Below are 27,085 nucleotides of genomic sequence, written 5' to 3'. Positions count from 1 at the left end.
ACGGCTAGTAACAGTGACTAAAGTTCAGGGCAGGGTACTGGGCGGAGGCCGGCTAGAAGTGACTATTTGAACATTCATATTGGACAGCCTTACCTATAGAGTAGCACCACCACCCATCAGCTCATTCTCTTCTTGATGTCAAAGCTGCAGTGTATTGTTGCTATAGGAGTTTGATGATTAATAATCCTATTTACTCCAAGACACACTAAGATGTCACCATACTATTCATTTAAAGCCCCTCTGTCAGATATAAATCATCAGAGTGGGAAACAAACTGACATGGAAACAATGGAGCAAATGTATCACTATCAAAGGGGTGTATTATGACATCATATAGAACTACTAGACATTCCAAATCAGGCTTCATCCATATCATGAAGGTGGATATTGATCCAACCATTTCAAAAGTAATGACCGGGCTGATGGAAACAGGATATGCCTATACACTTTTATAAATGCTGACAGACGATTTGTTACTTCGTTTGACAATTTGTGTCAGTAAAAATGTCTAAGTGAGAAATGGCTGTGGAAACTCCTTAATGATAACAATCACATCTTAGTTAACTTGGAGTCACATGATGATATGTTGTGTGGTCCTCCCACTATGACTTGAGAAACCATGTAGTTTATTAGGCTAAAGATGAAATAAGTTATGAACTTCACAGGGTGGTGAAAGTGCACTTGATGAGCTTGATGTTCCTTTCCAATACATTTGAGGTTCTTATTCTGGTGACATAATGATCGATGCTTGGTTGCCATTTGACAAATAAAATAAAATAAATCTCATAATTCGGGTAACAAAGTTTATTCAACCAGTGGGAGGTTTGTAAATGCCCCCAGGAAAGTCGAAAGAGGAACTCTTCATTGAGACAATAATAAACAGCAATCCGTGGGAGAGTTGTGGTGGATATTATAAAATAAGGATCTGCTGGAGTCCAAGTCAAACCAAGATTCTTTATTTCTGAGCTCATAGAGAATAACAGAGTTACACAGCGCACAGTTATGTGGACACACAAACAATTAACATTTTCCATTACAGAGTCTGAACATTTTCATTTCATTAAATCATCAGTGGACAACAATGCAACAAATGCATCACATCCAAATATCACTTGATTATCTGTAGTGCTGGAGGAATGACACACCCAGATAAACACACAGAGTTTTAAAAAAGGACAATTTAAAAGAAGGAACCTGATCTTCTTTATATTCAAACTGACATACTCCATATTCAATTAATGTTTTCTAATAAAAACAAACAAATATATGTTTGAGTATACCCTGTACCATTTAATTTCATATGGTAAAGACAGGTAAACACATTGTCAGTCAACAATATAAGACAACGGGAGCACTGTGTATGTTCTCTGATGAATTTTAAGTCAATGTGATGTGAAATATCAACATACACGCTAAGAGAAGTAATTTCTCTCTCCTGTGTGGATTCTCTAATGACGTTTAAGTGACTTATGAGTAATATGTTTTCCCAGTCTGAGCTTTTCTAAGCCTTCTCCTTTGTGTGCAGTCTAATGTGTTCTTTCAGGCTTCCTAAATGGGCAAATGGTTTGCAACCTGGGAGGAGTGGTAAGGCTTCTGTCCTGTGTGTATTCTCTCATGTCGTTTCAGCTCCCCTGACTGGATGAAACACTTTGCACATTGGGAGCAGTGGTAAGGCTTCTCTCCAGTGTGTATTCTCTCGTGCAGTTTCAGCTCCCACGAACGGACAAAACACTTTCCACATTGGAAGCAGTGGTAAGGCTTCTCTCCTGTGTGTATTCTCTCATGAACTTTCAGGTTTTCTTTCCGGTAGAAACTCTTTCCACACTGGGAGCAGTGGAAAGGCTTCTCTCCTGTGTGTATTCTCTCATGTAGTTTCAGCTCCCCCGACTGGTTGAAACACTTTCCACATTGGGAGCAGCGGTAAGGCTTCTCTCCTGTGTGTATTCTCGCATGAGCTTTCAGGTTTTCTTTCCGGTTGAAACTCTTTCCACACTGGGAGCAGTGGTAAGGCTTCTCTCCTGTGTGTATTCTCTCATGCCGTTTCAGCTTCTCCGACTTGTTGAAACACTTTCCACAGTGGGAGCAGTGGTGTCGTCTTGCTAGTTTGGACGTCCCTGGCTCTGGTTCCTCCGAGTCTGGCCTTTCTCCTGCCAAAGACAGTGTTATTTTTAAATAGAGACCCGAATGAAACCACATGATTAAACAACCTTGCTACGAGGGTAAATTCTAAATCAGATCTCTCAATAACCCGAGGCCAGTTTTAACAATCTTAGTGTGATTTTAAAACAAATGTAGAGCTTCCTGGTAATTACTGATATGTTTACATTACTTATTTTATTCATCCTGTTTTACAAGTCAGAACACAAAAACCTGGACAGTTCTAGGACACTGAAGACACAGACGTCGCTGGATTCCAATTGAACAGGTGGTTCTAAATATATAACTTTCATAGCTGTATGATACAGAATGTGACCTATACACTTCCTTAAACATCAAATAACTAAAGAAGTTGCGGCGTTCTGGATGAGTTGTAGGGGTTTAACCTGTTGATGCTCTGGGGGCGCTATTTCATTTTTGGATGAAAAACGTTCCCATTTAAACAAGATATTTTGTCACAAAAAGATGCTCGACTATGCATATAATTGATAGCTTTCGAAAGAAAACACTCTGACGTGTCCAGAACTACCAAGATATTTTCTGTGCGTGCCCTAGAACGTGAGCTTCAGGCAAAACCAAGATGAGATGGCATCCAGGAAATGAGCAGGATTTTTGAGGCTCTGTTTTCCATTGTCTCCTTATATGGCTGTGAATGCGAGAGGAATGAGCCTGCCCTTTCTGTCGTTTCCCCAAGGTGTCTGCAGCATTGTGACGTATTTGTAGGCAGATCATTGGAAGATTGACCATAAGAGACCACATTTACCAGGTGTCCGCCCGGTGTCCTGCACCGAAATTCCGGTGTCCTGCACCGAAATTGGTGCGCAAAAGTCACCTGCCAGTATTTTTCCATGGGATACAGAGAGGAAAGCAAGCTTCCACGAACTGCATATCAATGAAGAGATATGTGAAAAAACACCTTGAGGATTGATTCCAAACAACGTTTGCCATGTTTCGGTCGATATTATGTAGTTAATCCGGAAAAAGTTTTACGTTGTAGGTGACTGAATTTTCATTTCGTTTCGGTAGCCAGACGCAATGTAGAAAACGGAACGATTTCTCCTACACACAGACGCTTTCAGGAAAAACTGCGCATTTGGTATGTAACTGAGAGTCTCCTCATTGAAAACATCAGAAGCTCTTCAAAGGTAAATGATTTTATTTATTTGGTTATCTGGTTTTTGTGAAAATGTTGCGTGCTAAATGCTACTCAAAATGCTATGCTAGCTTTGCATACTCTTACACAAATTAGTCAATTTCTATGGTTCAAAAGCATATTTTGAAAATCTGAGATGACAGTGTTGTTAAGAAAAGGCTAAGCTTGAGAGCAGACGCATTATTTTCATTTTATTTGCGATTTTCAGAAATCGTTAACGTTGCGTTATGCTAATGAGCCTGAGGCTTTAGTCACGATCCCGGATCCGGGATGGGGAGTTTCAAGAAGTTAATGGCACAGGCAGGGAGCCCAGCCAACAGCGAGTTGCAGTAATCCAGACGGGAGATGACAAGTGCCTGGATTAGGACCTGCGCCGCTTCCTGTGTGAGGCAGGGTCGTACTCTGCGGATGTTGTAGAGCATGAACCTACAGGAACGGGCCACCGCCTTGATGTTAGTTGAGAACGACAGGGTGTTGTCCAGGATCACGCCAAGGTTCTTAGCGCTCTGGGAGGAGGACACAATGGAGTTGTCAACCGTGATGGCGAGATCATGGAACGGGCAGTCCTTCCCCGGGAGGAAGAGCAGCTCCGTCTTGCCGAGGTTCAGCTTGAGGTGGTGATCCGTCATCCACACTGATATGTCTGCCAGACATGCAGAGATGCGATTCGCCACCTGGTCATCAGAAGGGGGAAAGGAGAAGATTAATTGTGTGTCGTCTGCATAGCAATGATAGGAGAGACCATGTGAGGTTATGACAGAGCCAAGTGACTTGGTGTATAGCGAGAATAGGAGAGGGCCTAGAACAGAGCCCTGGGGGACCCCAGTGGTGAGAGCGCGTGGCGAGGAGACAGATTCTCGCCACGCCACCTGGTAGGAGCGACCTGTCAGGTAGGACGCAATCCAAGCGTGGACCGCGCCGGAGATGCCCAACTCGGAGAGGGTGGAGAGGAGGATCTGATGGTTCACAGTATCGAAGGCAGCCGATAGGTCTAGAAGGATGAGAGCGAGAGTTAGCTTTAGCAGTGCGGAGCGCCTCCGTGATACAGAGAAGAGCAGTCTCAGTTGAATGACTAGTCTTGAAACCTGACTGATTTGGATCAAGAAGGTCATTCTGAGAGAGATAGCGGGAGAGCTGGCCAAGGACGGCACGTTCAAGGGTTTTGGAGAGAAAAGAAAGAAGGGATACTGGTCTGTAGTTGTTGACATCGGAGGGATCGAGTGTAGGTTTTTTCAGAAGGGGTGCAACTCTTGCTCTCTTGAAGACGGAAGGGACGTGGAGCATTTGTCATGCTTTGTGAAGCATTTATTTTGGCTGCAATTTCTAAGGCTGGTAACTCTAATGAACTTATGCATCAGAAGTAACTCTGGGTCTTCCATTCTTGTGGTGGTCCTTAAAGTAATGATGGACTGTTGTTTCTCTTTGCTTATTTGAGCTGTTCTTGACATAATATGGACTTCGTCTTTTGCCCAATAGGGCTATCTTCTGTATACCACCCCTACCTTGTCACAACACAACTGATTGGCTCAAACACATTAATACCTGTTATGGCTAGGGATTCCGCTTGCGGAACATTTCAACAAAATCCGGTGAAATTGCAGAGTGCAAAATATATATATATTTTTTTTGAAATATTTAACTTTCATGCATTCACAAGTGCAATACCACAAATTAAAGCTTAAGACTCCATAATGTTTCATCATTAGATGCTACAAGGAAGACTCCATAATGTGTCACGAATTCCGTTTCCTGAGTCTGTTTTTTGCCTGTGTTCTGTCCTGGAGTGTTTTTTCCGGCGTCCTGGAACGCACCCTGTCTGGTTGCCGGGCAATGTAGCCAGTTGGGAGTTCTGATTACCCGCACCTGTATCCCATCAGCTATCTGCACACCTGGTCCTGATCATCATCTCTCCTCTTCATAAGACCTGACATCCATTCCCTGCCGGATCGTTAGCCATGAACAGTATGTCGTGCCATAGTATCAGCCTCAAGTTAGAGAGAATTTGTTTTGTTGTTTTTTACGTATTGCTTGCCTTAAACTTACCTCCGTTTGTTCTGTCTTCAGTTACTCACCCGGATCATTTACCACATTCCCGCATGGTCGTCGGAGAATTCCGCTACCCCATTGGATCCACCTATTTACTCCCATCAACTCACCACCGCTGCCCGCTACGCCACCTGGATATATCTACCCATTCATATTCACTTCTAAATAAATACTCACCTTCTTCCTACTCTCTTTGTCCTGGTCTGCTTCTGGGTTGGATTTTGAAAGAACGTGACATAATTTTTCATCATTAGATGCTACAGTCCTCCTTTAAGACTTCATGTTTAGAATGTGTCTGGAAGCGCTACTCTATCTATTCTACTCTCATCCTTTCAGTTTTAATAATATTTAATAATAATAATAATGTTATAATAGGTAATAACTAACTTTAATAACTAGGGTTAATACCTGCCTGGCGCACCAACAAAATATTTATTTAGCCCCCTCTAACAATACCGCTACAGAATTAGCATAGTAGGCCATGTAACTTAACCTGTAGTGACACCCAGCCCGTGAACGGGACCATTATCATCATCTGACACTAATTAGCATAACGCAACAGACATAAATCTTCCTAGAAAATATTCCTATTCATGAAAATCACAAGTGAAATATATTGGAACACAGCTTCGCTTTTTAATAACTAGGGTTAATACCTCCCGGGCGCACCAATAAAACAAAAAACCAAAGCTAACTTTCATCAAGGTTTTATATGGTCAATTGGTTTCTCTCTTTTCATTGGCAGAATCCTTTTTCAGTGTTATGATATTCATAACATCCATACACACCAGTCTCTCTTCCTGTCAACTAGCAGAACTCTGCTGGTTGTCCTGGTAACAGATACCAGTCCACCTTCCTGTCAACTAACAGAACTCTGCTGGTTGTCCTGGTAACAGACACCAGTCTCTCTTCCAGTCAACGAACAGTACTCTGCTGGTTGTCCTGGTAACAGACACCAGTCTCTCTTCCTGTCAACTAACAGAACTCTGCTGGTTATCCTGGTAAGAGATACCGGTGGGCAGATCTATTGTATTTGTTCAAACTAAACTACAGCACTTACTTTGATGTGTCAAATCTGATCCTTTCTTCTCTTCTCCTCCTCTCACAGTTCCACTCAGCCCTGTTGTTTTCCTGCAGTCCACCAGCAGCACAGACAACCTCTTCATACCCAGCAGTAAGGTGCTACCAGGAGAGGCACGATACAGGGACTCCGGGAGGGAGGAAGGGCTAGCGTTGTCCTGGTAACCATAAAGAGGGGACACAGACGCACATCATTATGGATGCTGATGTCACTGTTGTCATAAACTGCTTTACAGAAACCCAGCCCAGACCCAGAGAGAGCAAGCTGTATGCTAGACCAGACCAAGCTGTACCATCTGGTGTTCTGATCTGGAGAGACTCTTCTCTGCCTCGTCAGCATCAGGATGTTGTTGAGGCTCCCCAGAGGATCCACAATAGTCATGTCTCGCTCCTGTGTTAATGAGAACATCAAAATGAGTAGTAAACTTATAACCGTCTAATAAAATCATAGGGTCTTACAAGAGGCATGAATATGTCCCTTTGATATTTTAAGTAGAGATTATGCTTCAATATTGCATTTTAAAAGCCTGTTATTCTAGATGAGTGGAACTTTAATGTAGACCACATGGAGAATTCAATGCATTGAATTGAAAAGTCCCTCAAATATATGAACCAATGGCAGATTGACCCTTTAACAATTCCTACAGTACTAAACAACATATTCAAGTGTAGAACTTCAGTAGAATGCCACTTTAAAACCACACATTAGTTCAACAACGGCATAGTTTGTGTCCCTGTTTAAGACAGTACTCACTGGTGTTAATCTGATATTCTGTCTCTTCTTTCACTCCCAAAACGTCTTCCCCCTTCACCTTTATTGAGATAGCATCCTCTTCCTCTCTAAACGGTTCTTTCTCTTCTATCACTATAACAGCCTCCTCTTCCTCCTTTTTCATTCTGAAATGTTCTTTCACTATAACAGCATCTTCTTCCTTCACTATAACAGCCTCTTCCTCCTTTTTCATTCTGAAATGTTCTTTCACTATAACAGCATCTTCTTCCTTCATTATAACAGCCTCCTCTTCCTCCTTTTTCATTCTGAAATGTTCTTTCACTATAACAGCATCTTCTTCCTTCACTATAACAGCCTCTTCCTCCTTTTTCATTCTGAAATGTTCTTTCACTATAACAGCATCTTCTTCCTTCACTATAACAGCCTCTTCCTCCTTTTTCATTCTGAAATGTTCTTTCACTATAACAGCATCTTCTTCCTTCACTATAACAGCCTCTTCCTCCTTTTTCATTCTGAAATGTTCTTTCACTATAACAACATCTTCTTCCTTCACTATAACAGTCTCCTCTTCCTCCTTTTTCATTCTGAAATGTTCTTTCACTATAACAGCATCTTCTTCCTTCATTATAACAGTCTCCTCTTCCTCCTTTTTCATTCTGAAATGTTCTTTCACTATAACAGCATCTTCTTCCTTCATTATAACAGTCTCCTCTTCCTCCTTTTTCATTCTGAAATGTTCTTTCACTATAACAGCATCTTCTTCCTTCACTATAACAGTCTCATCTTCCTCCTTTTTCATTCTAAAAGCTTCTTTCTCTTCTTTCACTGTAACCTCATCCTCTTCTTCAATGTTCAGCGCCAGAACTTCTTTCTCCAAACAGCAGTCCTCCTCTTCTATAGCAGGGGAGTAGTTTAATGAACTCATGGTCAGGGATGTTAGCTAGCTAGTTAGCATTAGCGACTAGCCTAGTGCTAGGCTCAGCATCAATCTTTAACAAGTTTGCAAATTCGGTTACAGTTAACCAGTTAATACGTCAACAGAACTGTGTTTAAAACACTGAGATTAGATAATGTACATTAAGATGGTCTAAAGCGTCAATCTTTCACTTTTATATTGGCTAGCAAGCTACCGACGTGGTTGAAAGAGTTGCCGCGTTGTTGTTCTTGAAGAAGCGTCCCGTCCAGTCCATTACACGTCACGAAAGAAGCATCACCTGAAAGACGCTCATCGTCATCTGCTGGCTGGAGTGGGTAACGCAGTTTGGAAACAATAGTAACAACACTTTTTGAATTGGAAAGAACGTCATAATAATTTAACAATAAGCTGATATATTTTCTCTGACTTCTTCCAACTAATTCTTTCCGGTACATAGAATCATAATATGAATATGTAGATGATGCATAAATACTTCTATGAATAGGTAGTGTGTTAATACACATTTTCCCTGTTCATTTTTCACAATCGTTTTTGTCTAGATGTGACCATACTATTCCCTTAAAGCGACGCTCTATAAGATACAAATCATCCTGTAAACAACAGAACAAATGCATCACATGCAAACAGCACTTGATTATCTGTAGTGCTATACACTGGGTCTACAAAACATTAAGAACAGCTGCTCCTTCCATGACATAGACTGACCAGGTGAATCCAGGTGAAAGCTATGATCCCTTACTGATGTCACTGATGTTAAATCCACTTCAATCAGTGTAGATGAAGGGGAGGAGGCCGGTTAAATAAGGATTGTTATGCCTTGAGACATGGCCAGTGCCGTTTAAGATGAGGGAGGACCATTTTGTTTTTCATGGGCATGGCCTTATTTCTACTACATGTAGATGTAGTAGATGTTGTATGACATGTTGGATGACTGTCATTCATATTCCATTCACCCTGTTCAACGTAACAGCGATAGGTCTAGGATACTACATTATACTCACATTTTCCCTATACCCATCATGAGGTAGCTACAACCTAGTCAATGAATGAAAGTTTACAACGTAGGTGCACACAGGTTGAGAGAAATTTAAGGTGACAGACAGTGACATCGTCAATGAAATTTTGCGCAAATAAAATCTACAATGACAAGTCACTGGTGTCTGACAACGTGGATGGACAATTGAGGATAATAGCGGCCGATATTGCCATTCCTATTTGCCTTGTCTTTAATTTAAGCCTACTAGAAAGTGTGTTCCCTCAGGCCTGGAGGGAAGCTAAAGTCATTCCACTACCCAAGAATAGTAAAGCTCCCTTTACTGGCTTAAATAGCTGACCAATCAGCCTGTTACCAACCCTTACAATTTTGGGAAAAAAATATTTGACCAGATACAATGCTATTTTACAGTAAACAAATATAGACTTTTAGCTTATAGGGAAGTTCATTCAACAAGCACAGCACTTGCAAATGACTGATTGGCTGAGCAAAATTGATGATAAAAATATTGTTGGGGCTGTTTTGTTAGACTTCGGTGCGGCATTTGACATTATCGATCATAGTCTGTTGCTGACAAAAATGTATGGCTTTACACCCCCTGCTATATTGTGGATAAAGAGTTTTTCTTTTAAAATGTAACCTTTATTTAACTAGGCAAGTCAGTTAAGAACAAATTATTTTTTTCAATGACGACCTACAACTGCCTTGTTCAGGGGCAGAACGACAGAGTTTTTTACCTTGCCAACTCAGGGATTCGATCCAGCAATCTTTCGGTTACTGGCCTACCGCTCTAACCACTAGGCTACCTGCCGCCCCAGAGCTACAAAATCAAGTTTGAATCAGGAATTCCCCAGGGCAGCTGTTTGGCACCTACTTTTTTCAATCTTTACCAACAACACGCCAATAACATTTGAGTAAAGCCAGTGAGTCTATGTATGCGGATGACTCAACACCGTACACGTCAGCTACTACAGCGACTGAAATGACTGCAACACTTAACATAGAGCTGCAGTTAGTTTCAGAATGGGTGTCAAGGAATAAGTTAGTTCTAAATATTTCTGATTACCTTAAAACCTCTTGGTGTTAGGGGGCAGTATTTTCATTTTTGGGAAAAAACGTCCCCGTTTTAAATGGGAAAAGATGCTAGAATATGCATATGATTGACAGCTTTGGATAGACAACACTCTAACGTTTCCAAAACTGTAAAGATATTGTCTGTGAGTATAACAGAACTGATGTTGCAGGCGAAAGCCTGAGAAAAATCCAACCCGGAAGTGCCCCAGGTTTTGAAAGCGCTGCGTTCCAATGACTCCCTATATGGCTTTGAATATACCATCAACGAGCCTACGCTTTCTACGTATTCCCCAAGGTGTCTACAGCATTGTGACGTAGTTTTACGCATTTCTGTTGAAGAATAGCCATATGGGGGCGCATTGCGTAAGTGGTCACATGGTGGCTCCGAGAGAGATTCTCGCGTAAAGTGCAGAGGTAGCCATTACTCTAATCGGTCCTAGAGAAAAAGGAATTGTCCCGACGGATATATTATCAAATAGATATTAGAAAAACACCTTGAGGATTGATTCTAAACAACGTTTGCCATGTTTTTGTCGATATTATGGAGCTAATTTGGAATATTTTTCGGAGTTGTGACCGATATTTCCGGCGATTTCTCAGCCAAACGTGAAGGACAAACGGAGCTATTTCGCCTACAAAAATAATCTTTTGGGAAAATATGAACTTTGGCTGTCTACCTGGGAGTCTCGTGAGTGAAAACATCCGAAGTTCATCAAAGGTAAACGATTTAATTTGATTGCTTTTCTGATTTCCGTGACAAGTTTGCCTGCTGCTAGCAAGGCATAATGCTATGCTAGGCTATGATAAACTTACACAGATGCTTGTCTAGCGTTGGCTGTAAAGCATATTTTGAAAATCTGAGATGACAGGGTGATTAACAAAAGGCGAAGCTGTGTTGCAATATATTTCCCTTGTGATTTTCATGAATAGGAATATTTTCTAGGAAGATTTATGTCCGTTGCGTTATGCTAATTAGTGTCAGATGATGATAACGGTCCCGTTCACGGGCTGGGTGTCACTACAGGTTAAGTTACATGGCCGACTATGCTAATTCTGTAGCGGTATTGTTAGAGGGGGCTAAAGAAATATTTTGTTGGTGCACCAGGCAGGTATTAACCCTAGTTATTAAAGTTAGTTATTACCTATTATAACATTATTATTTTTAAATATTATTAAAACCGAAAGGATGAGAGTAGAATAGATAGAGTAGCGCTTCCAGACACATTCTAAACATGATGGAGACTTAAAGGAGGACTGTAACAGCTAATGATGAAGCATTTTAGATTCTTAAAGGAGGACTGTAGCATCTAATGATGAAACATTATGGAGTCTTAAAGGAGGACTGTAGAATCTAATGATGAAACATTATGGAGTCTTAAAGGAGGACTGTAGCATCTAATGATGAAACATTATGGAGTCTTAAAGGAGGACTGAAGCACCTAATTATGAAACATTATAGATTCTTAAAGGAGGACTGTTGCACCTAATGATTAAACATTATGGAGTCTTAAAGGAGGTCTGTAGCATCTCATGATGAAACATTATGGAGTCTTAAAGGAGGACTGCAGCATCTAATGATGAAACATTATGGAGTCTTAAAGGAGGACTGTAGCATCTAATGATGAAACATTATGGAGTCTTAAAGGAGGACTGTAGCATCATGAGGTAGTTATCGGGAATTCATTTCAATTAACATGTGTGCCCTTTTAGAAGTTCAGTTGTGGAATTTCTTTCCTTATAACCTGTTTGAGATAGGGGGCAGTATTTTCACGTCTGGATGAAAAGCTTTCCCAAAGTAAATTACCTGCTACCTGCCCAGAAGCTAGGATATGAATATAATTGGTAGGTTTGGATAGAAAACACTCTAAGGTTTCTAAAACTGTTACAATAATGTCTGTGAGTATAACTTTGGTTGTTGAGGGGACTCTGTTTTCAAATGGTTTTGTGTGGCACTTTTCTGTGCTAACCAAGCTGTTCAATCAGCTTCTTGATATGCCACACCTGTCAGGTGGATGGATTATCTTGGCAAATAATAAATGTTGACGAACAGTGATGCTCATGAAACATCCAACACCTTACATGTTGCATTTATATTTTTGTTTTTTGTTGTTACTATCAGTTTTAGGAACATTTACACAAAATATGACATCAGCGATAATCAAAATGTTGAAAATCTGTGAACATCTAAATAAGAAATTGGTCCATTTAAACAGCAATGTGTCGAACCCTTTCAACAACGGGGTGATGTTACTGATGTGCTTTGTATCTTCGATGTAAAAACACGTTTTGGACTTCCACACAAAATTACTTCTTTAGTTATTCTATGTTTAAGGAAGTGTGTAGGTCACATTCTGTATCATACAGCTATGAATGTTATATATTTAGAACCACCTGTTCAATTGGAATCCAGCGACGTCTGTGTCTTCAGTGTCCTAGAACTGTCCAGGTTTTTGTGTTCTGACTTGTAAAACAGGATGAATAAAATAAGTAATGTAAACATATCAGTAATTACCAGGAAGCTCTACATTTGTTTTAAAATCACACTAAGATTGTTAAAACTGGCCTCGGGTTATTGAGAGATCTGATTTAGGATTTACCCTCGTAGCAAGGTTGTTTTACCATGTGGTTTCATTCGGGTCTCTATTTAAAAATAACACTGTCTTTGGCAGGAGAAAGACCAGACTCGGAGGAACCAAAGCCAGGGACGTCCAAACTAGCAAGACAACACCAGTGCTCCCACTGTAGAAAGGGTTGTAACCGGTTAGGGGACCTGAAAAAACATGAGAGAATACACAGCGGGGAGAAGCCTTACCACTGCTACCAGTGTGGAAAGAGTTTAATCCGGAAAGCAAACCTGAAAGCTCATGAGAGAATACACACAGGAGAGAAGCCTTACCACTGCTCCCAGCGTGGAAAGAGTTTAATCCGGAAAGCAAACCTGAAAGCTCATGAGAGAATACACACAGGAGAGAAGCCTTACCACTGCTCCCAGTGTGGAAAGAGTTTCAAACAGTCGGGGGAACTGAAACGACATGAGAGAATACATACAGGAGAGAAGCCTTACCACTGCTCCCAGTGTGGAAAGAGTTTCAAACAGTCGGGGGCACTGAAACAACATGAGAGAATACACAGCGGGGAGAAGCCTTACCACTGCTACCAGTGTGGAAAGAGTTTCAACCGGAAAGCAAACCTGAAAGCTCATGAGAGAATACACACAGGAGAGAAGCCTTACCACTGCTCCCAGTGTGGAAAGAGTTTCAAACAGTTGTGGGCACTGAAACAACATGAGAGAATACACACAGGAGAGAAGCCTTACCACTGCTCCCAGTGTGGAAAGAGTTTCAAACAGTCAGGGGCACTGAAACAACATGAGAGAATACACAGCGGGGAGAAGCCTTACCACTGCTACCAGTGTGGAAAGAGTTTAATCCGGAAAGCAAACCTGAAAGCTCATGAGAGAATACACACAGGAGAGAAGCCTTACCACTGCTCCCAGCGTGGAAAGAGTTTAATCCGGAAAGCAAACCTGAAAGCTCATGAGAGAATACACACAGGAGAGAAGCCTTACCACTGCTCCCAGTGTGGAAAGAGTTTCAAACAGTCGGGGGAACTGAAACGACATGAGAGAATACATACAGGAGAGAAGCCTTACCACTGCTCCCAGTGTGGAAAGAGTTTCAAACAGTCGGGGGCACTGAAACAACATGAGAGAATACACAGCGGGGAGAAGCCTTACCACTGCTACCAGTGTGGAAAGAGTTTCAACCGGAAAGCAAACCTGAAAGCTCATGAGAGAATACACACAGGAGAGAAGCCTTACCACTGCTCCCAGTGTGGAAAGAGTTTCAAACAGTTGTGGGCACTGAAACAACATGAGAGAATACACACAGGAGAGAAGCCTTACCACTGCTCCCAGTGTGGAAAGAGTTTCAAACAGTCAGGGGCACTGAAACAACATGAGAGAATACACAGCGGGGAGAAGCCTTACCACTGCTACCAGTGTGGAAAGAGTTTAATCCGGAAAGGAAACCTGAAAGCTCATGAGAGAATACACACAGGACAGAAGCCTTACCACTGCTCCCAGTGTGGAAAGAGTTTCAAACAGTCGGGGGCACTGAAACAACATGAGAGAATACACACAGGAGAGAAGCCTTACCACTGCTCCCAGTGTGGAAAGAGTTTCAAACAGTTGTGGGCACTGAAACAACATGAGAGAATACACACAGGAGAGAAGCCTTACCACTGCTCCCAGTGTGGAAAGAGTTTCAAACAGTCAGGGGCACTGAAACAACATGAGAGAATACACAGCGGGGAGAAGCCTTACCACTGCTACCAGTGTGGAAAGAGTTTAATCCGGAAAGGAAACCTGAAAGCTCATGAGAGAATACACACAGGACAGAAGCCTTACCACTGCTCCCAGTGTGGAAAGAGTTTCAAACAGTCGGGGGCACTGAAACAACATGAGAGAATACACACAGGAGAGAAGCCTTACCACTGCTCCCACTGTGGAAAGTGTTTCAACAAGTCGGAGAAGCTGAAACGGCATGAGAGAATACACACAGGAGAGAAGCCTTACCACTGCTCCCAGGGTGGAAAGAGTTTCAAACAGTCGGGGGCACTGAAACTACATGAGAATACACACAGGAGAGAAGCCTTACCACTGCTCCCAATGTGGAAAGAGTGTCACCCGGAAAGCAACCCTGAAACTACATGAGAATACACACATGAGAGAAGCCTTACCACTGCTCCTAATGTGGAAAGTGTTTCAAACAGTGGGGGGAAGTGAAACAACATGAGAGAATACACACAGGAGAGAAGCCTTACCACTGCTCCCAGTGTGGAAAGAGTTTCAACCGGAAAGCAACCCTGAAAGCTCATGAGAGAATACACACAGGAGAGAAGCCTTACCACTGCTCCCAATATGGAAATAGTTTCGTCCGGAAAGCAAACCTGAAAGCTCATGAGAGAATACACAAAGGAGAGAAGCCTTACCACTGCTCCCAGTGTGGAAAGAGTTTCAACCGGAAAGCAACCCTGAAAGCTCATGAGAGAATACACACAGGAGAGAAGCCTTACCACTGCTCCCAATGTGGAAAGTGTTTTAACCAGAGAGGACACCTGAAACGGCATGAGAGAATACACACTGTAAAGACGCTCGTCGCCATCTGCTGGCTGGATTGGGTAACGTAGTTTGGAAACAATAGTTCCTACACTTTTTGTATTGGAAAGAACGTCATAATAATTTAACAATAAGCTGATACATTTTCTCTTACGTCTTACAACTACTACTTTCCTGTACACAGACGTAGAAGTGTAATATGAATATGTAGATGATGAATAAATACTTCTATGAATACACATTTTCTCTCTTCATTTTTCACAATCGTTTTTGTCTACATGTGACCATACTATTCCCTTAAAGCCACGCTCTATAAGATACAAATCATCCTGTAAACAACAGAGCAAATGCATCACATGCAAATAGCACTTGATTATCTGTAGTGCTATACACTGGGTCTACAAAACATTAAGAACACCGGCTCCTTCCATGACATAGACTGACCAGTTTCCCATGTGTACAAAGAATGGTCCATCCGCTTCAATCCGTGTAGATGAAGGGGAGGAGGCCGGTTAAATAAGGACTGTTCAGTGAAATGAGACATGGATTCTGTATGAGTACCATTCAGAGGGTGAATTTGGAAGACTAAATATTTAAGTGCCTTTGAACGGGGTATGGTAGTAGGTTCCAGGCGCACCGATTTGTGATTTGTTTTTCCAACTCAACAGTTTCCCATGTGTACCAAGAATGGTCCACCACCATAACAGTGGCGGTCAGTGCCGTTTAAGATGAGGGAGGACCATTTTGTTTTTCATGGGCATGGCCTTATTACTACTACAGCATGTTGGATGACTGTCATTCATATTCCATTCACCCTGTTCAACGTAACAGCGATAGGTCTAGGATACTACATGATACTAACATTTTCCCTATACCCATCATGAGGTAGCTACAAATGAAACCTATGAATGGAAGTTTACAACGTAGGTGCACACAGGTTGAGAGAAAAATTTAAGGTGACAGACAGTGACACATTCAATACCGCTCTCGCCTGCTGATCTCGAATGTAATCATTAGTCCAGCAGTTGCAAACGAGAGTTTTTTTTAACAAATTCAGGCATCTTTATCCCCGTTAAGTTCCGTTTAAGAAATGTTTTTCAACAGAATCGTCAGAATGAATACACCACTGATCATGTGTAAACCCAGTTCACTTTCATTACAGCCACGTTGTATTCCTTCTCTCCTACTCTCACCTTTTCCCTTCGCTTCTGTACTTCAATGCACAACAGATCAGCTGTATGTGACCAGGTGAAAAAAAACTTTTCCAAAACCTCGTAGGTTTGTATTGAAGTCAAATTACTCAGAGGAGAAACGGAAACTCGCTGTTCTCCAGGCTACACCATGGTGCTACCCTACAGAATGCTGCTGAGGCTACTGTAGACCTTCATGTTTTCATCAATTATTTGGTGACGTGATTATTTTTAATATAGTTTTATCTAAAAAATGATTAAACATTTTTTTACATGTTTTATCATTTTTATTTTTATGAAAGGGTCCTCCCCTTCCTCCTCTCAGGAGCCTCCCCTTCCTCCTCTGAGGAGCCTCCCCTTCCTCCTCAGGAGCCTCCCCTTCCTCCTCTGAGGAGCCTCCCCTTCCTCCTCAGGAGCCTCCCCTTCCTCCTCTCAGGAGCCTCCCCTTCCTCCTCTCAGGAGCCTCCCCTTCCTCCTCTGAGGAGCCTCCCCTTCCTCCTCTCAGGAGCCTCCCCATCCTCCTCTCAGTAGCCTCCCCTTCCTCCTCAGGAGCCTCCCCTTCCTCCTCTGAGGAGCCTCCACTGCACCCAAAGGAAGCATTGGAGTCAACATGTGCCAGCATCCCTGTGGAAAGCTTTCGGCACCTTGTAGAGTCCATGCCCCGACGAATTGAGGCTTTGGTATAATCAGTGGATATATCTGCCATTTAGCAGACACTTTTATCCAAAGGGATTTGCAGTCATGTGTACAAACACTTAACATATGGATGGTCCCAGGAATCAAACCCACTACCCTGGTTTAACAAGCACTATACTCCACCAACTGAGCTACAGGACCACAAGGAATGATCAAGGAATGACGCAGATAAACACACACAGCCTGAGTTTCAAAAATATAATTGAATCAAAGACCGTAACATTGAAACTGACATACTCCATCTTAGATGTAGGCCGATTAATTAGGGCCGATTTCAAGTTTGTATAATTTTTTTTTTACACCTTTATTTAATTTATTTATTTAATCCTTATTTAACTAGGCAAGTCAGTTAAGAACACATTCTTATTTTCAATGACGGCCTTGGAACGGTGGGTTAACTGCCTTGTCCAGGGGCAGAACGCTAGAATTTCACCTTGTCAGCTCGGGGGATCCAAACGTGCAACCTTACAGTTAACTCGTCCAACGCTCTAACCACCTGCCTCATTACACTCCACGAGGATCCTGCCTGTTACACGAATGTAGTAGAAGCCAAGGTAAGTTGCTAGCTAGCATTAAACTTCTTATAAAAACAATCAATCAATCATAATCACTAGTTATAACTACACATGGGTGATGATATTACTAGTTTATCTAGCATGTCCTGTCGATGCGGTGCGTATCGTTGCTCCAATGTGTACCTAACCATAACACCAATGCCTTTCTTAAAATCAATACAGAGAAGTATATATTTTTAAACCTGCATATTTAGCTAAAAGCAATCCAGGTTAGCAGGCAATATTAACCAGGTGAAATTGTGTCACTTCTCTTGCGTTCATTGCATGCAGAGTCAGGGTATATGCAACAGTTTGGGCAGCCTGGCTCTCCCGTCTGGATTACTGCAACTCGCTGTTGGCTGGGCTCCCTGCCTGTGCCATTAAACCCCTACAACTCATCCAGAACGCCGCAGCCCGTCTGGTGTTCAACCTTCCCAAGTTCTCTCACGTCACCCCGCTCCTCCGCTCTCTCCACTGGCCTCCAGTTGAAGCTCGCATCCGCTACAAGACCATGGTGCTTGCCTACGGAGCTGTGAGGGGAACGGCACCGCAGTGGCTGTTCCACTGGATGTCATAAGGTGAATTCACCAATTTGTAAGTCGCTCTGGATAAGAGCGTCTGCCAAATGACTTAAATGTAAATGTTAAATGTATAAACACACTACCTATTCATGGAAGTATTTATTCATCATCTACATATTGATATTACGCTTCTACGTCTGTGTACAGGAAAACATTAGTTGTAAGACGTAAGAGAAAATATATCAGTTTATTATTAAATTATTATGACGTTCTTTCCAATACAAAAAGTGTTGAAACTATTGTTTACAAACTGCGTTACCCACTCCAGCCAGCAGATGGCGATGAGCGTCTTTCAGGTGATGCTTCTTTCGTGACGTATAATTTACTGGACTGGACGCTTCTTCAGGAACAACAAAACGCCAACTCTTTCAACCACCTCGATAGCTTGCAAGACAACATAAAACTGAAAGATTGACGTTTTAGGCCATGTTAATGTGCATTAGCTAATCGCAGTGTTTAAAACACATTTCAGTTGACGTTAACTTGAACCTAATGTGCTTGTTCAATTTGCAAATTTGTTAAAGATTGATACTGAGCCTAGCACTAGGCTATTCGCTAATGCTAACTAACTAGCTAACATCCCTGACCATGAGCTCATTAAACTACTCATCCCCTGCTGAAGAAGAGGATGTCTGCTGTCCGGAGAAAGATGCTCTGGCGCTGGACATTGTCGTGAAAGACGAAGAGGAGGATATTACAGTGAAAGGAGAGAAAGAACCTTTCAGAATGAAAAAGGAGGAAGAGGAGGCTGTTATAGGGAAAGAAGAGAAAGCATCCTCTTCCTCTCTAAAAGGTTCTATCTCAGTAAAGGTGAAGGAGGAAGAGGTTTTGGGAGTGCAAGAGGAGGAGACAGAATATCATATTAACACCAGTGAGTACTGTCCTAAAAACAAGGGCACAAACTATGCAGTTGTTGAATTAATGTGTGGTTTTAAGGGGCATTTTACTTAAGTTATTCACTTCAATGTGATGTTCAGTACTATATAAATTGTTAAAGGGTCAATCTGCCATTGCTACATATATTTTTGGGACTTTTAAATTAGATTTAATTATATTTAACAGGCTTTTAAAATGTAATAATGGAGCATAATTTATACTTAAAATATTGAAGGGACACAAAAGGCATCCAATTAATTTAGAGATATTAATGCCACTTATAAGACCCTATGACTGTAATAGAAAGTAATAATTGATGATGGTAATAAGTTCACCATCTGTTTGATGTTCTCGTTAACACAGGAGAGAGACATGACTATCGTGGATCCTCTGGGGAGCCTCAACATCCTGATGCTGACGAGACAGAGAAGAGTCTCTCCATTTCAGAAGACCAGATGGTACAGCTTGGTCTGGTCGAGCATACAGCTTGCTCTATCTGGGTCTGGGCTGTGTTTCTGTAAAGCAGTTTATGACAACAGTGACATCAGCATCCATAATGGTATGTGTCTGTGTCTCCTCTTTATGGTTACCAGGACAACGCTAGCCCTTCCTCCCTCCCGGAGTCCCCGTGTCGTGCCTCTCCCGGTAGCACCTTACTGCTGGGTATGAAGAGGTTGTCTGTGCTGCTGGTGGACTGCAGGAAAACAACAGGGCTGAGTGGAACTGTGAGAGGAGGAGAAGAGAAGAAAGGATCAGATTTGACTCAAAGTAAGTAGTTTAGTTTGAACAAATAAATAGATCTGTCCACTGGTATCTGTTACCAGGACAACCAACAGAGTTCTGTTAGTTGACAGGAAGATAGACTGGTGTATATGGATGTTATGAATATCATAACACTGAAAAAGGATTCTGCCAATGAAAAGAGAGAAACCAATAGACCATATAAAACCTTGATGAAAGTTAGCTTTCCAGGGAAAGTTTCAAGATGACCTGATATAAGGTGCTTGTTTTACAAAAACGTTTCCATAAAACATGATGGATGTTACATTGCCTGTCCCAGTCAAACCCCTTATCTTTACAAGACTGTAGAACAGGCAAACTCAACTCAAGACACTGTTAATTAATTAACTAATACTGGAGGAAAGCTGTGATCAGGCTGCCTACTCAAGAGAAAGCTTCGAACTGTAACCAGTGCCTGTGTAACGGATGTGAAACGGCTAGCTAGTTAGCGGTGGTGCACGCTAAATAGCGTTTCAATCGGTGACGTCACTTGCTCTGAGACCTTGAGGTAGTGACTCCCCTTGCTCTGCAAGAGCCGCGGCTTTTGTGGAGCGATGGGTAACGATGCTTCGTGGGTGACTGTTGTTGATGTGTGCAGAGGGTCCCTGGTTCGCGCCCAGGTATGTGCGAGGGGACGGTCTAAAGTTATACTGTTACACCTGCAACCTGGTTCAGTTTATAAATCAATCAACGTACCAGGGTAGTTACAAACAGTACAGAAATTGAATCATCAACATATTTTGATCATATCTTTACTATTGCTGCAGAAATTTGTTTGAAAGCAGTATCCAAATTCATCGGATGTTGTGATCACAATATAGTAGTCATATCTAGGAAAACCAAAGTTCCAAAAGGCTGGGCCTAATGTTCTATATAAGAGATCATACAATTGTTTGTGGGGATTCCTATGTTGTTGATGTTATTAGGTTATTTTTTTCACAGTAAATAACTCACCGACACGAGAGAAGCTTTAACCAGGTTTAATTATTCCCAAAGGTTCTGTACATCTGTAATTCAGACAACCCAACATTTGTTCCATCCAGATATATGTCTCACTTAAGACACTCCTCCTTCTCTCCAATCGTTACATCTTATGGTTCCACAGGAAGAGAGTAAAGAGAGTAACAGGATACCAGACCTTTCTCCCTGATGAGAATCTGTCCTGACCTCAACCTCTCCTTCATCTAATCCACAGATGTTCGCCTCCCCTGTGTCACACTTTGCTCTCCTCTCATCCACCCAACACATTCCGAAGCCATCTGTCTTTCTTCAGAGAACCATTAACTTCTGACATAACACCCAGTCTCTTTCACTTCCTGTCACTTCTTTAATTATCTAATACTGGAGGAAAACTGTGATCAGGCTGCCTACTCAAGAGAAAGCTTCGAACTGTAACCAGTGCCTGCAACCTGGTTCAGGTTATCAATTAACCTACCAGGGTAGTGACAAACAGGGGAGGAATGAAATCATCAACATGGTTTGATCATATCTTTACTAATGCTGCAGAAATGGGTTTTAAAGCAGTATCCAGATCCATCAGATGTAGTGATCACAATATAGTAGCCATGTCTAGGAAAACCACCGTTCCCAAGGCTGGGACTAATATTATGTGTTAATATGTTATTGATGTAAATAATATTTGTTGGTCTGTGGTGTGTATTGAGGAGCAACCAGACACTGCCCTTGACACATTTGAAACTGCTTATCCCAGTTACTAATAAGCAGCACCCATTGAGAAAATGACTGTAAAAACTGTTAAATCCACGTGGATTGATGAGGAATTTAAAAATGGTGAAGAGGGAGGCAAAAGAGATGGCAAATAGGTCTGGCTGAATAACTGATTGGCAAACCTATTGCAAATTGAGACATCATTGACTAAACTGAATAAAAAGAAGAAAGTACACAATGAAACAAAGATAAATGACATGAAGAATGATAGTAAAAAGCTGTGGAGCATCGTCAATGAAATTTTGCGCAAATAAAATCTACAATGACAAGTCATTGGTGTCTGACAACGTGGATGGAAAATTGAGAATAATAGCGGCCGATATTGCCATTCCTATTTGCCTTGTCTTTAATTTAAGCCCACTAGAAAGTGTGTTCCCTCAGGCCTGGAGGGAACCTGAAGTCATTCCACTCCCCAAGAATAGTAAAGCTCTCTTTACTGGCTTAAATAGCTGACCAATCAGCCTGTTACCAACCCTTACAATTTTGGAAAAAAATATTTGACCAGATACAATGCTATTTTACAGTAAACAAATATAGACTTTAAGCTTATAGGGAAGTTCATTCAACAAGCACAGCACTTGCAAATGACTGATTGGCTGAGCGAAATTGATGATAAAAATATTGTTGGGGCTGTTTTGTTAGACTTCGGTGCGGCATTTGACATTATCGATCATAGTCTGTTGCTGACAAAAACGTATGGCTTTACACCCCCTGCTATATTGTGGATAAAGAGTGTTTCTTTTAAAATGTAACCTTTATTTAACTAGGCAAGTCACTTAAGAACAAATTATTTTTTTCAATGACGGCCTACGACTGCCTTGTTCAGGGGCAGAACGACAGAGTTTTTTACCTTGTCAACTCAGGGATTCGATCCAGCAATCTTTCGGTTACTGGCCTACCGCTCTAACCACTAGGCTACCTGCCGCCCCAGAGCTACAAAATCAAGTTTGAATCAGGAATTCCCCAGGGCAGCTGTTTGGCACCTACTTTTTTCAATCTTTACCAACAACATGCCAATGACATTTGAGTAAAGTCAGTGAGTCTATGTATGCGGATGACTCAACACCGTACACGTCAGCTACTACAGCGACTGAAATGACTGCAACACTTAACATAGAGCTGCAGTTAGTTTCAGAATGGGTGTCAAGGAATAAGTTAGTCCTAAATATTTCTGATTACCTTAAAACCTCTTGGTGTTAGGGGGCAGTATTTTCATCTTTGGAAGAAAAAAACGTCCCTGTTTTAAACGGGATATTTTGTCAGGAAAAGATGCTTGAATATGCATATAATTGACAGCTTTGGATAGAAAACACTCTAACATTTCCAAAACTGTAAAGATATTGTCTGTGAGTATAACAGAACTGATGTTGCAGGCGAAAGCCTGAGAAAAATCCAATCCGGAAGTGCCCCAGGTTTTGAAAGCGCTGCGTTCCAATGACTCCCTATATTGCTTTGAATATACCATCAACGAGCCTACGCTTTCTATGTATTCCCCAAGGTGTCTACAGCATTGTGACGTAGTTTTACGCATTTCTGTTGAAGAATAGCCGTATGGGGGCGCATTGCGTAAGTGGTCACATGGTGGCTCCGAGAGAGATTCTTGCGTAAAGTGCAGAGGTAGCCATTACTCTAATCGGTCCTAGAGAAAAAGGAATTGTCCCGACAGATATATTATCAAATAGATATTAGAAAAACACCTTGAGGATTGATTCTAAACAACGTTTGCCATGTTTTTGTCGATATTATGAAGGAATGGAATATTTTTCGGGGTTGTGACCGCAATTTCCGGGCGATTTCTCAGCCAAACGTGAAGAACAAACGGAGCTATTTCGCCTACAAAAATAATCTTTTGGGAAAATATGAACTTTGGCTGTCTACCTGGGAGTCTCGTGAGTGAAAACATCCGAAGTAAACTATTTAATTTGATTGCTTTTCTGATTTCCGTGACAAGTTTGCCTGCTGCTAGCAAGGCATAATGCTATGCTAGGCTATGATAAACCTACACAGATGCTTGTCTAGCGTTGGCTGTAAAGCATATTTTGAAAATCTGAGATGACAGGGTGATTAACAAAAGGCTAAGCTGTGTTCCAATATATTTCACTTGTGATTTTCATGAATAGGAAGATTTTCTAGGAAGATTTATGTCCGTTGCGTTATGCTAATTAGTGTCAGATGATGATAACGGTCCCGTTCACGGGCTGGGTGTCACTACAGGTTAAGTTACATGGCCTACTATGCTAATTCTGTAGCGGTATTGTTAGAGGGGGCTAAATAAATATTATGTTGGTGCACCAGGCAGGTATTAACCCTAGTTATTAAAGTTAGTTATTACCTATTATAACATTATTATTTTTAAATATTATTAAAACCGAAAGGATGAGAGTAGAATAGATAGAGTAGCGCTTCCAGACACATTCTAAACATGATGGAGTCTTAAAGGAGGACTGTAACAGCTAATGATGAAGCATTATAGATTCTTAAAGGAGGACTATAGCATCTAATGATGAAACATTATGGAGTCTTAAAGGAGGACTGTAGCATCTAATGATGAAACATTATGGAGTCTTAAAGGAGGACTGTAGCATCTAATGATGAAACATTATGGAGTCTTAAAGGAGGACTGTAGCATCTAATAAAGGAGGACTGTAGCATCTAATGAAACATTATGGAGTCTTAAAGGAGGACTGTAGCATCATGAGGTAGTTATCGGGAATTCATTTCAATTAACATGTGTGCCCTTTTAGAAGTTCAGTTGTGGAATTTCTTTCCTTATAACCTGTTTGAGATAGGGGGCAGTATTTTCACGTCTGGATGAAAAGCTTTCCCAAAGTAAATGACCTGCTACCTGCCCAGAAGCTAGGATATGAATATAATTGGTAGGTTTGGATAGAAAACACTCTAAGGTTTCTAAAACTGTTACAATAATGTCTGTGAGTATAACTTTGGTTGTTGAGGGGACTCTGTTTTCAAATGGTTTTGTGTGGCACTTTTCTGTGCTAACCGTTCAATCAGCTTCTTGATATGCCACACCTGTCAGGTGGATGGATTATCTTGGCAAAGAATAAATGTTGACGAACAGTGATGCTCATGAAACATCCAACACCTTACATGTTGCATTTATATTTTTGTTTTTTGTTGTTACTATCAGTTTTAGGAACATTTACCCAAAATATGACATCAGCGATAATCAAAATGTTGAAAATCTGTGAATGTCTAAATAAGAAATTGGTCCATTTAAACAGCAATGTGTCGAACCCTTTCAACAACGGGGAGATGTTACTGATGTGCTTTGTATCTTCGACGTAAAAACAAGTTTTGGACTTCCACACAATTACTTCTTTAGTTATTCTATGTTTGAGGAAGTGTGTAGGTCACATTCTGTATCATACAGCTATGAATGTTACATATTTAGAACCACCTGTTCAATTGGAATCCAGCGACGTCTGTGTCTTCAGTGTCGTAGAACTGTCTCGGTTTTTGTGTTCTGACTTGTAAAACAGGATGAATAAAATAAGTAATGTAAACATATCAGTAATTACCAGGAAGCTCTACATTTGTTTTAAAATCACACTAAGATTGTTAAAACTGGCCTCGGGTTATTGAGAGATCTGATTTAGGATTTACCCTCGTAGCAAGGTTGTTTTACCATGTGGTTTCATTCGGGTCTCTATTTAAAAATAACACTGTCTTTGGCAGGAGAAAGACCAGACTCGGAGGAACCAAAGCCAGGGACGTCCAAACTAGCAAGACAACACCAGTGCTCCCACTGTAGAAAGGGTTGTAACCGGTTAGGGGACCTGAAAAAACATGAGAGAATACACAGCGGGGAGAAGCCTTACCACTGCTACCAGTGTGGAAAGAGTTTAATCCGGAAAGCAAACCTGAAAGCTCATGAGAGAATACACACAGGAGAGAAGCCTTACCACTGCTCCCAGTGTGGAAAGAGTTTCAAACAGTCGGGGGATCTGAAACGACATGAGAGAATACACACAGGAGAGAAGCCTTACCACTGCTCCCAGTGTGGAAAGAGTTTCAAACAGTCGGGGGCACTGAAACAACATGAGAGAATACACAGCGGGGAGAAGCCTTACCACTGCTACCAGTGTGGAAAGAGTTTCATCCGGAAAACAAACCTGAAAGCTCATGAGAGAATACACATGAGAGAATACACACAGGAGAGAAGCCTTACCACTGCTCCCAGTGTGGAAAGAGTTTCAAACAGTTGTGGGCACTGAAACAACATGAGAGAATACACACAGGAGAGAAGCCTTACCACTGCTCCCAGTGTGGAAAGAGTTTCAAACAGTCAGGGACACTGAAACAACATGAGAGAATACACAGCGGGGAGAAGCCTTACCACTGCTACCAGTGTGGAAAGAGTTTAATCCGGAAAGGAAACCTGAAAGCTCATGAGAGAATACACACAGGAGAGAAGCCTTACCACTGCTCCCAGTGTGGAAAGAGTTTCAAACAGTCGGGGGCACTGAAACTACATGAGAATACACACAGGAGAGAAGCCTTACCACTGCTCCCAATGTGGAAAGAGTTTCACCCGGAAAGCAACCCTGAAACTACATGAGAATACACACAGGAGAGAAGCCTTACCACTGCTCCTAATGTGGAAAGTGTTTCAAACAGTCGGGGGAACTGAAACAACATGAGAGAATACACACAGGAGAGAAGCCTTACCACTGCTCCCAGTGTGGAAAGAGTTTCAACCGGAAAGCAACCCTGAAAGCTCATGAGAGAATACACACAGGAGAGAAGCCTTACCACTGCTCCCAATATGGAAATAGTTTCGTCCGGAAAGCAAACCTGAAAGCTCATGAGAGAATACACAAAGGAGAGAAGCCTTACCACTGCTCCCAATGTGGAAAGTGTTTTAACCAGAGAGGACACCTGAAACGGCATGAGAGAATACACACTGTAAAGACGCTCGTCGCCATCTGCTGGCTGGATTGGGTAACGTAGTTTGGAAACAATAGTTCCTACACTTTTTGTATTGGAAAGAACGTCATAATAATTTAACAATAAGCTGATACATTTTCTCTTACGTCTTACAACTACTACTTTCCTGTACACAGACGTAGAAGTGTAATATGAATATGTAGATGATGAATAAATACTTCTATGAATACACATTTTCTCTCTTCATTTTTCACAATCGTTTTTGTCTACATGTGACCATACTATTCCCTTAAAGCCACGCTCTATAAGATACAAATCATCCTGTAAACAACAGAGCAAATGCATCACATGCAAATAGCACTTGATTATCTGTAGTGCTATACACTGGGTCTACAAAACATTAAGAACACCGGCTCCTTCCATGACATAGACTGACCAGTTTCCCATGTGTACAAAGAATGGTCCATCCACTTCAATCC

General features: G+C 41.5%; 1 protein-coding gene and 1 pseudogene across 1 annotated transcript; one reads left to right on the top strand and one right to left on the bottom strand.

Annotated features, from left to right (window-relative positions):
• Window positions 1-940: 940 nt before the first annotated feature.
• On the bottom strand, window positions 941-8,351 carry LOC135538476 (zinc finger and SCAN domain-containing protein 31-like). The gene is made up of 4 exons (XM_064964364.1): window positions 7,191-8,351; window positions 6,730-6,827; window positions 6,417-6,594; window positions 941-2,147 (listed from the first exon to the last, which is right to left on the bottom strand). Exons 1-4 carry the CDS (start codon window positions 8,092-8,094, stop codon window positions 1,549-1,551), a joined length of 1,779 nt encoding a protein of 592 aa, XP_064820436.1. The 5' UTR covers window positions 8,095-8,351; the 3' UTR covers window positions 941-1,548.
• A 4,209-nt stretch (window positions 8,352-12,560) lies between these two features.
• On the top strand, window positions 12,561-26,816 carry LOC135538485 (zinc finger protein 721-like; annotated as a pseudogene).
• Window positions 26,817-27,085: the final 269 nt, after the last annotated feature.

This window comes from Oncorhynchus masou, unplaced genomic scaffold (assembly GCF_036934945.1).
Source record: "Oncorhynchus masou masou isolate Uvic2021 unplaced genomic scaffold, UVic_Omas_1.1 unplaced_scaffold_972, whole genome shotgun sequence".
In the NCBI taxonomy this organism is placed as follows: Eukaryota; Metazoa; Chordata; class Actinopteri; order Salmoniformes; family Salmonidae; genus Oncorhynchus; species Oncorhynchus masou.
This window is presented reverse-complemented; position numbering and strand designations above follow the sequence as displayed.

Excerpts from the sequence above, each read along its gene's own strand:
- LOC135538476 (XM_064964364.1), bottom strand. The coding sequence starts at position 8,094 with ATGAGTTCATTAAACTACTCCCCTGCTATAGAAGAGGAGGACTGCTGT. Across the intron at positions 6,828-7,190 it reads AGAATATCAGATTAACACCA|GAGCGAGACATGACTATTGT; the intron begins GTGAGTACTGTC and ends TCATTAACACAG. Across the intron at positions 2,148-6,416 it reads ATCAGATTTGACACATCAAA|GAGAAAGGCCAGACTCGGAG; the intron begins GTAAGTGCTGTA and ends TGTCTTTGGCAG.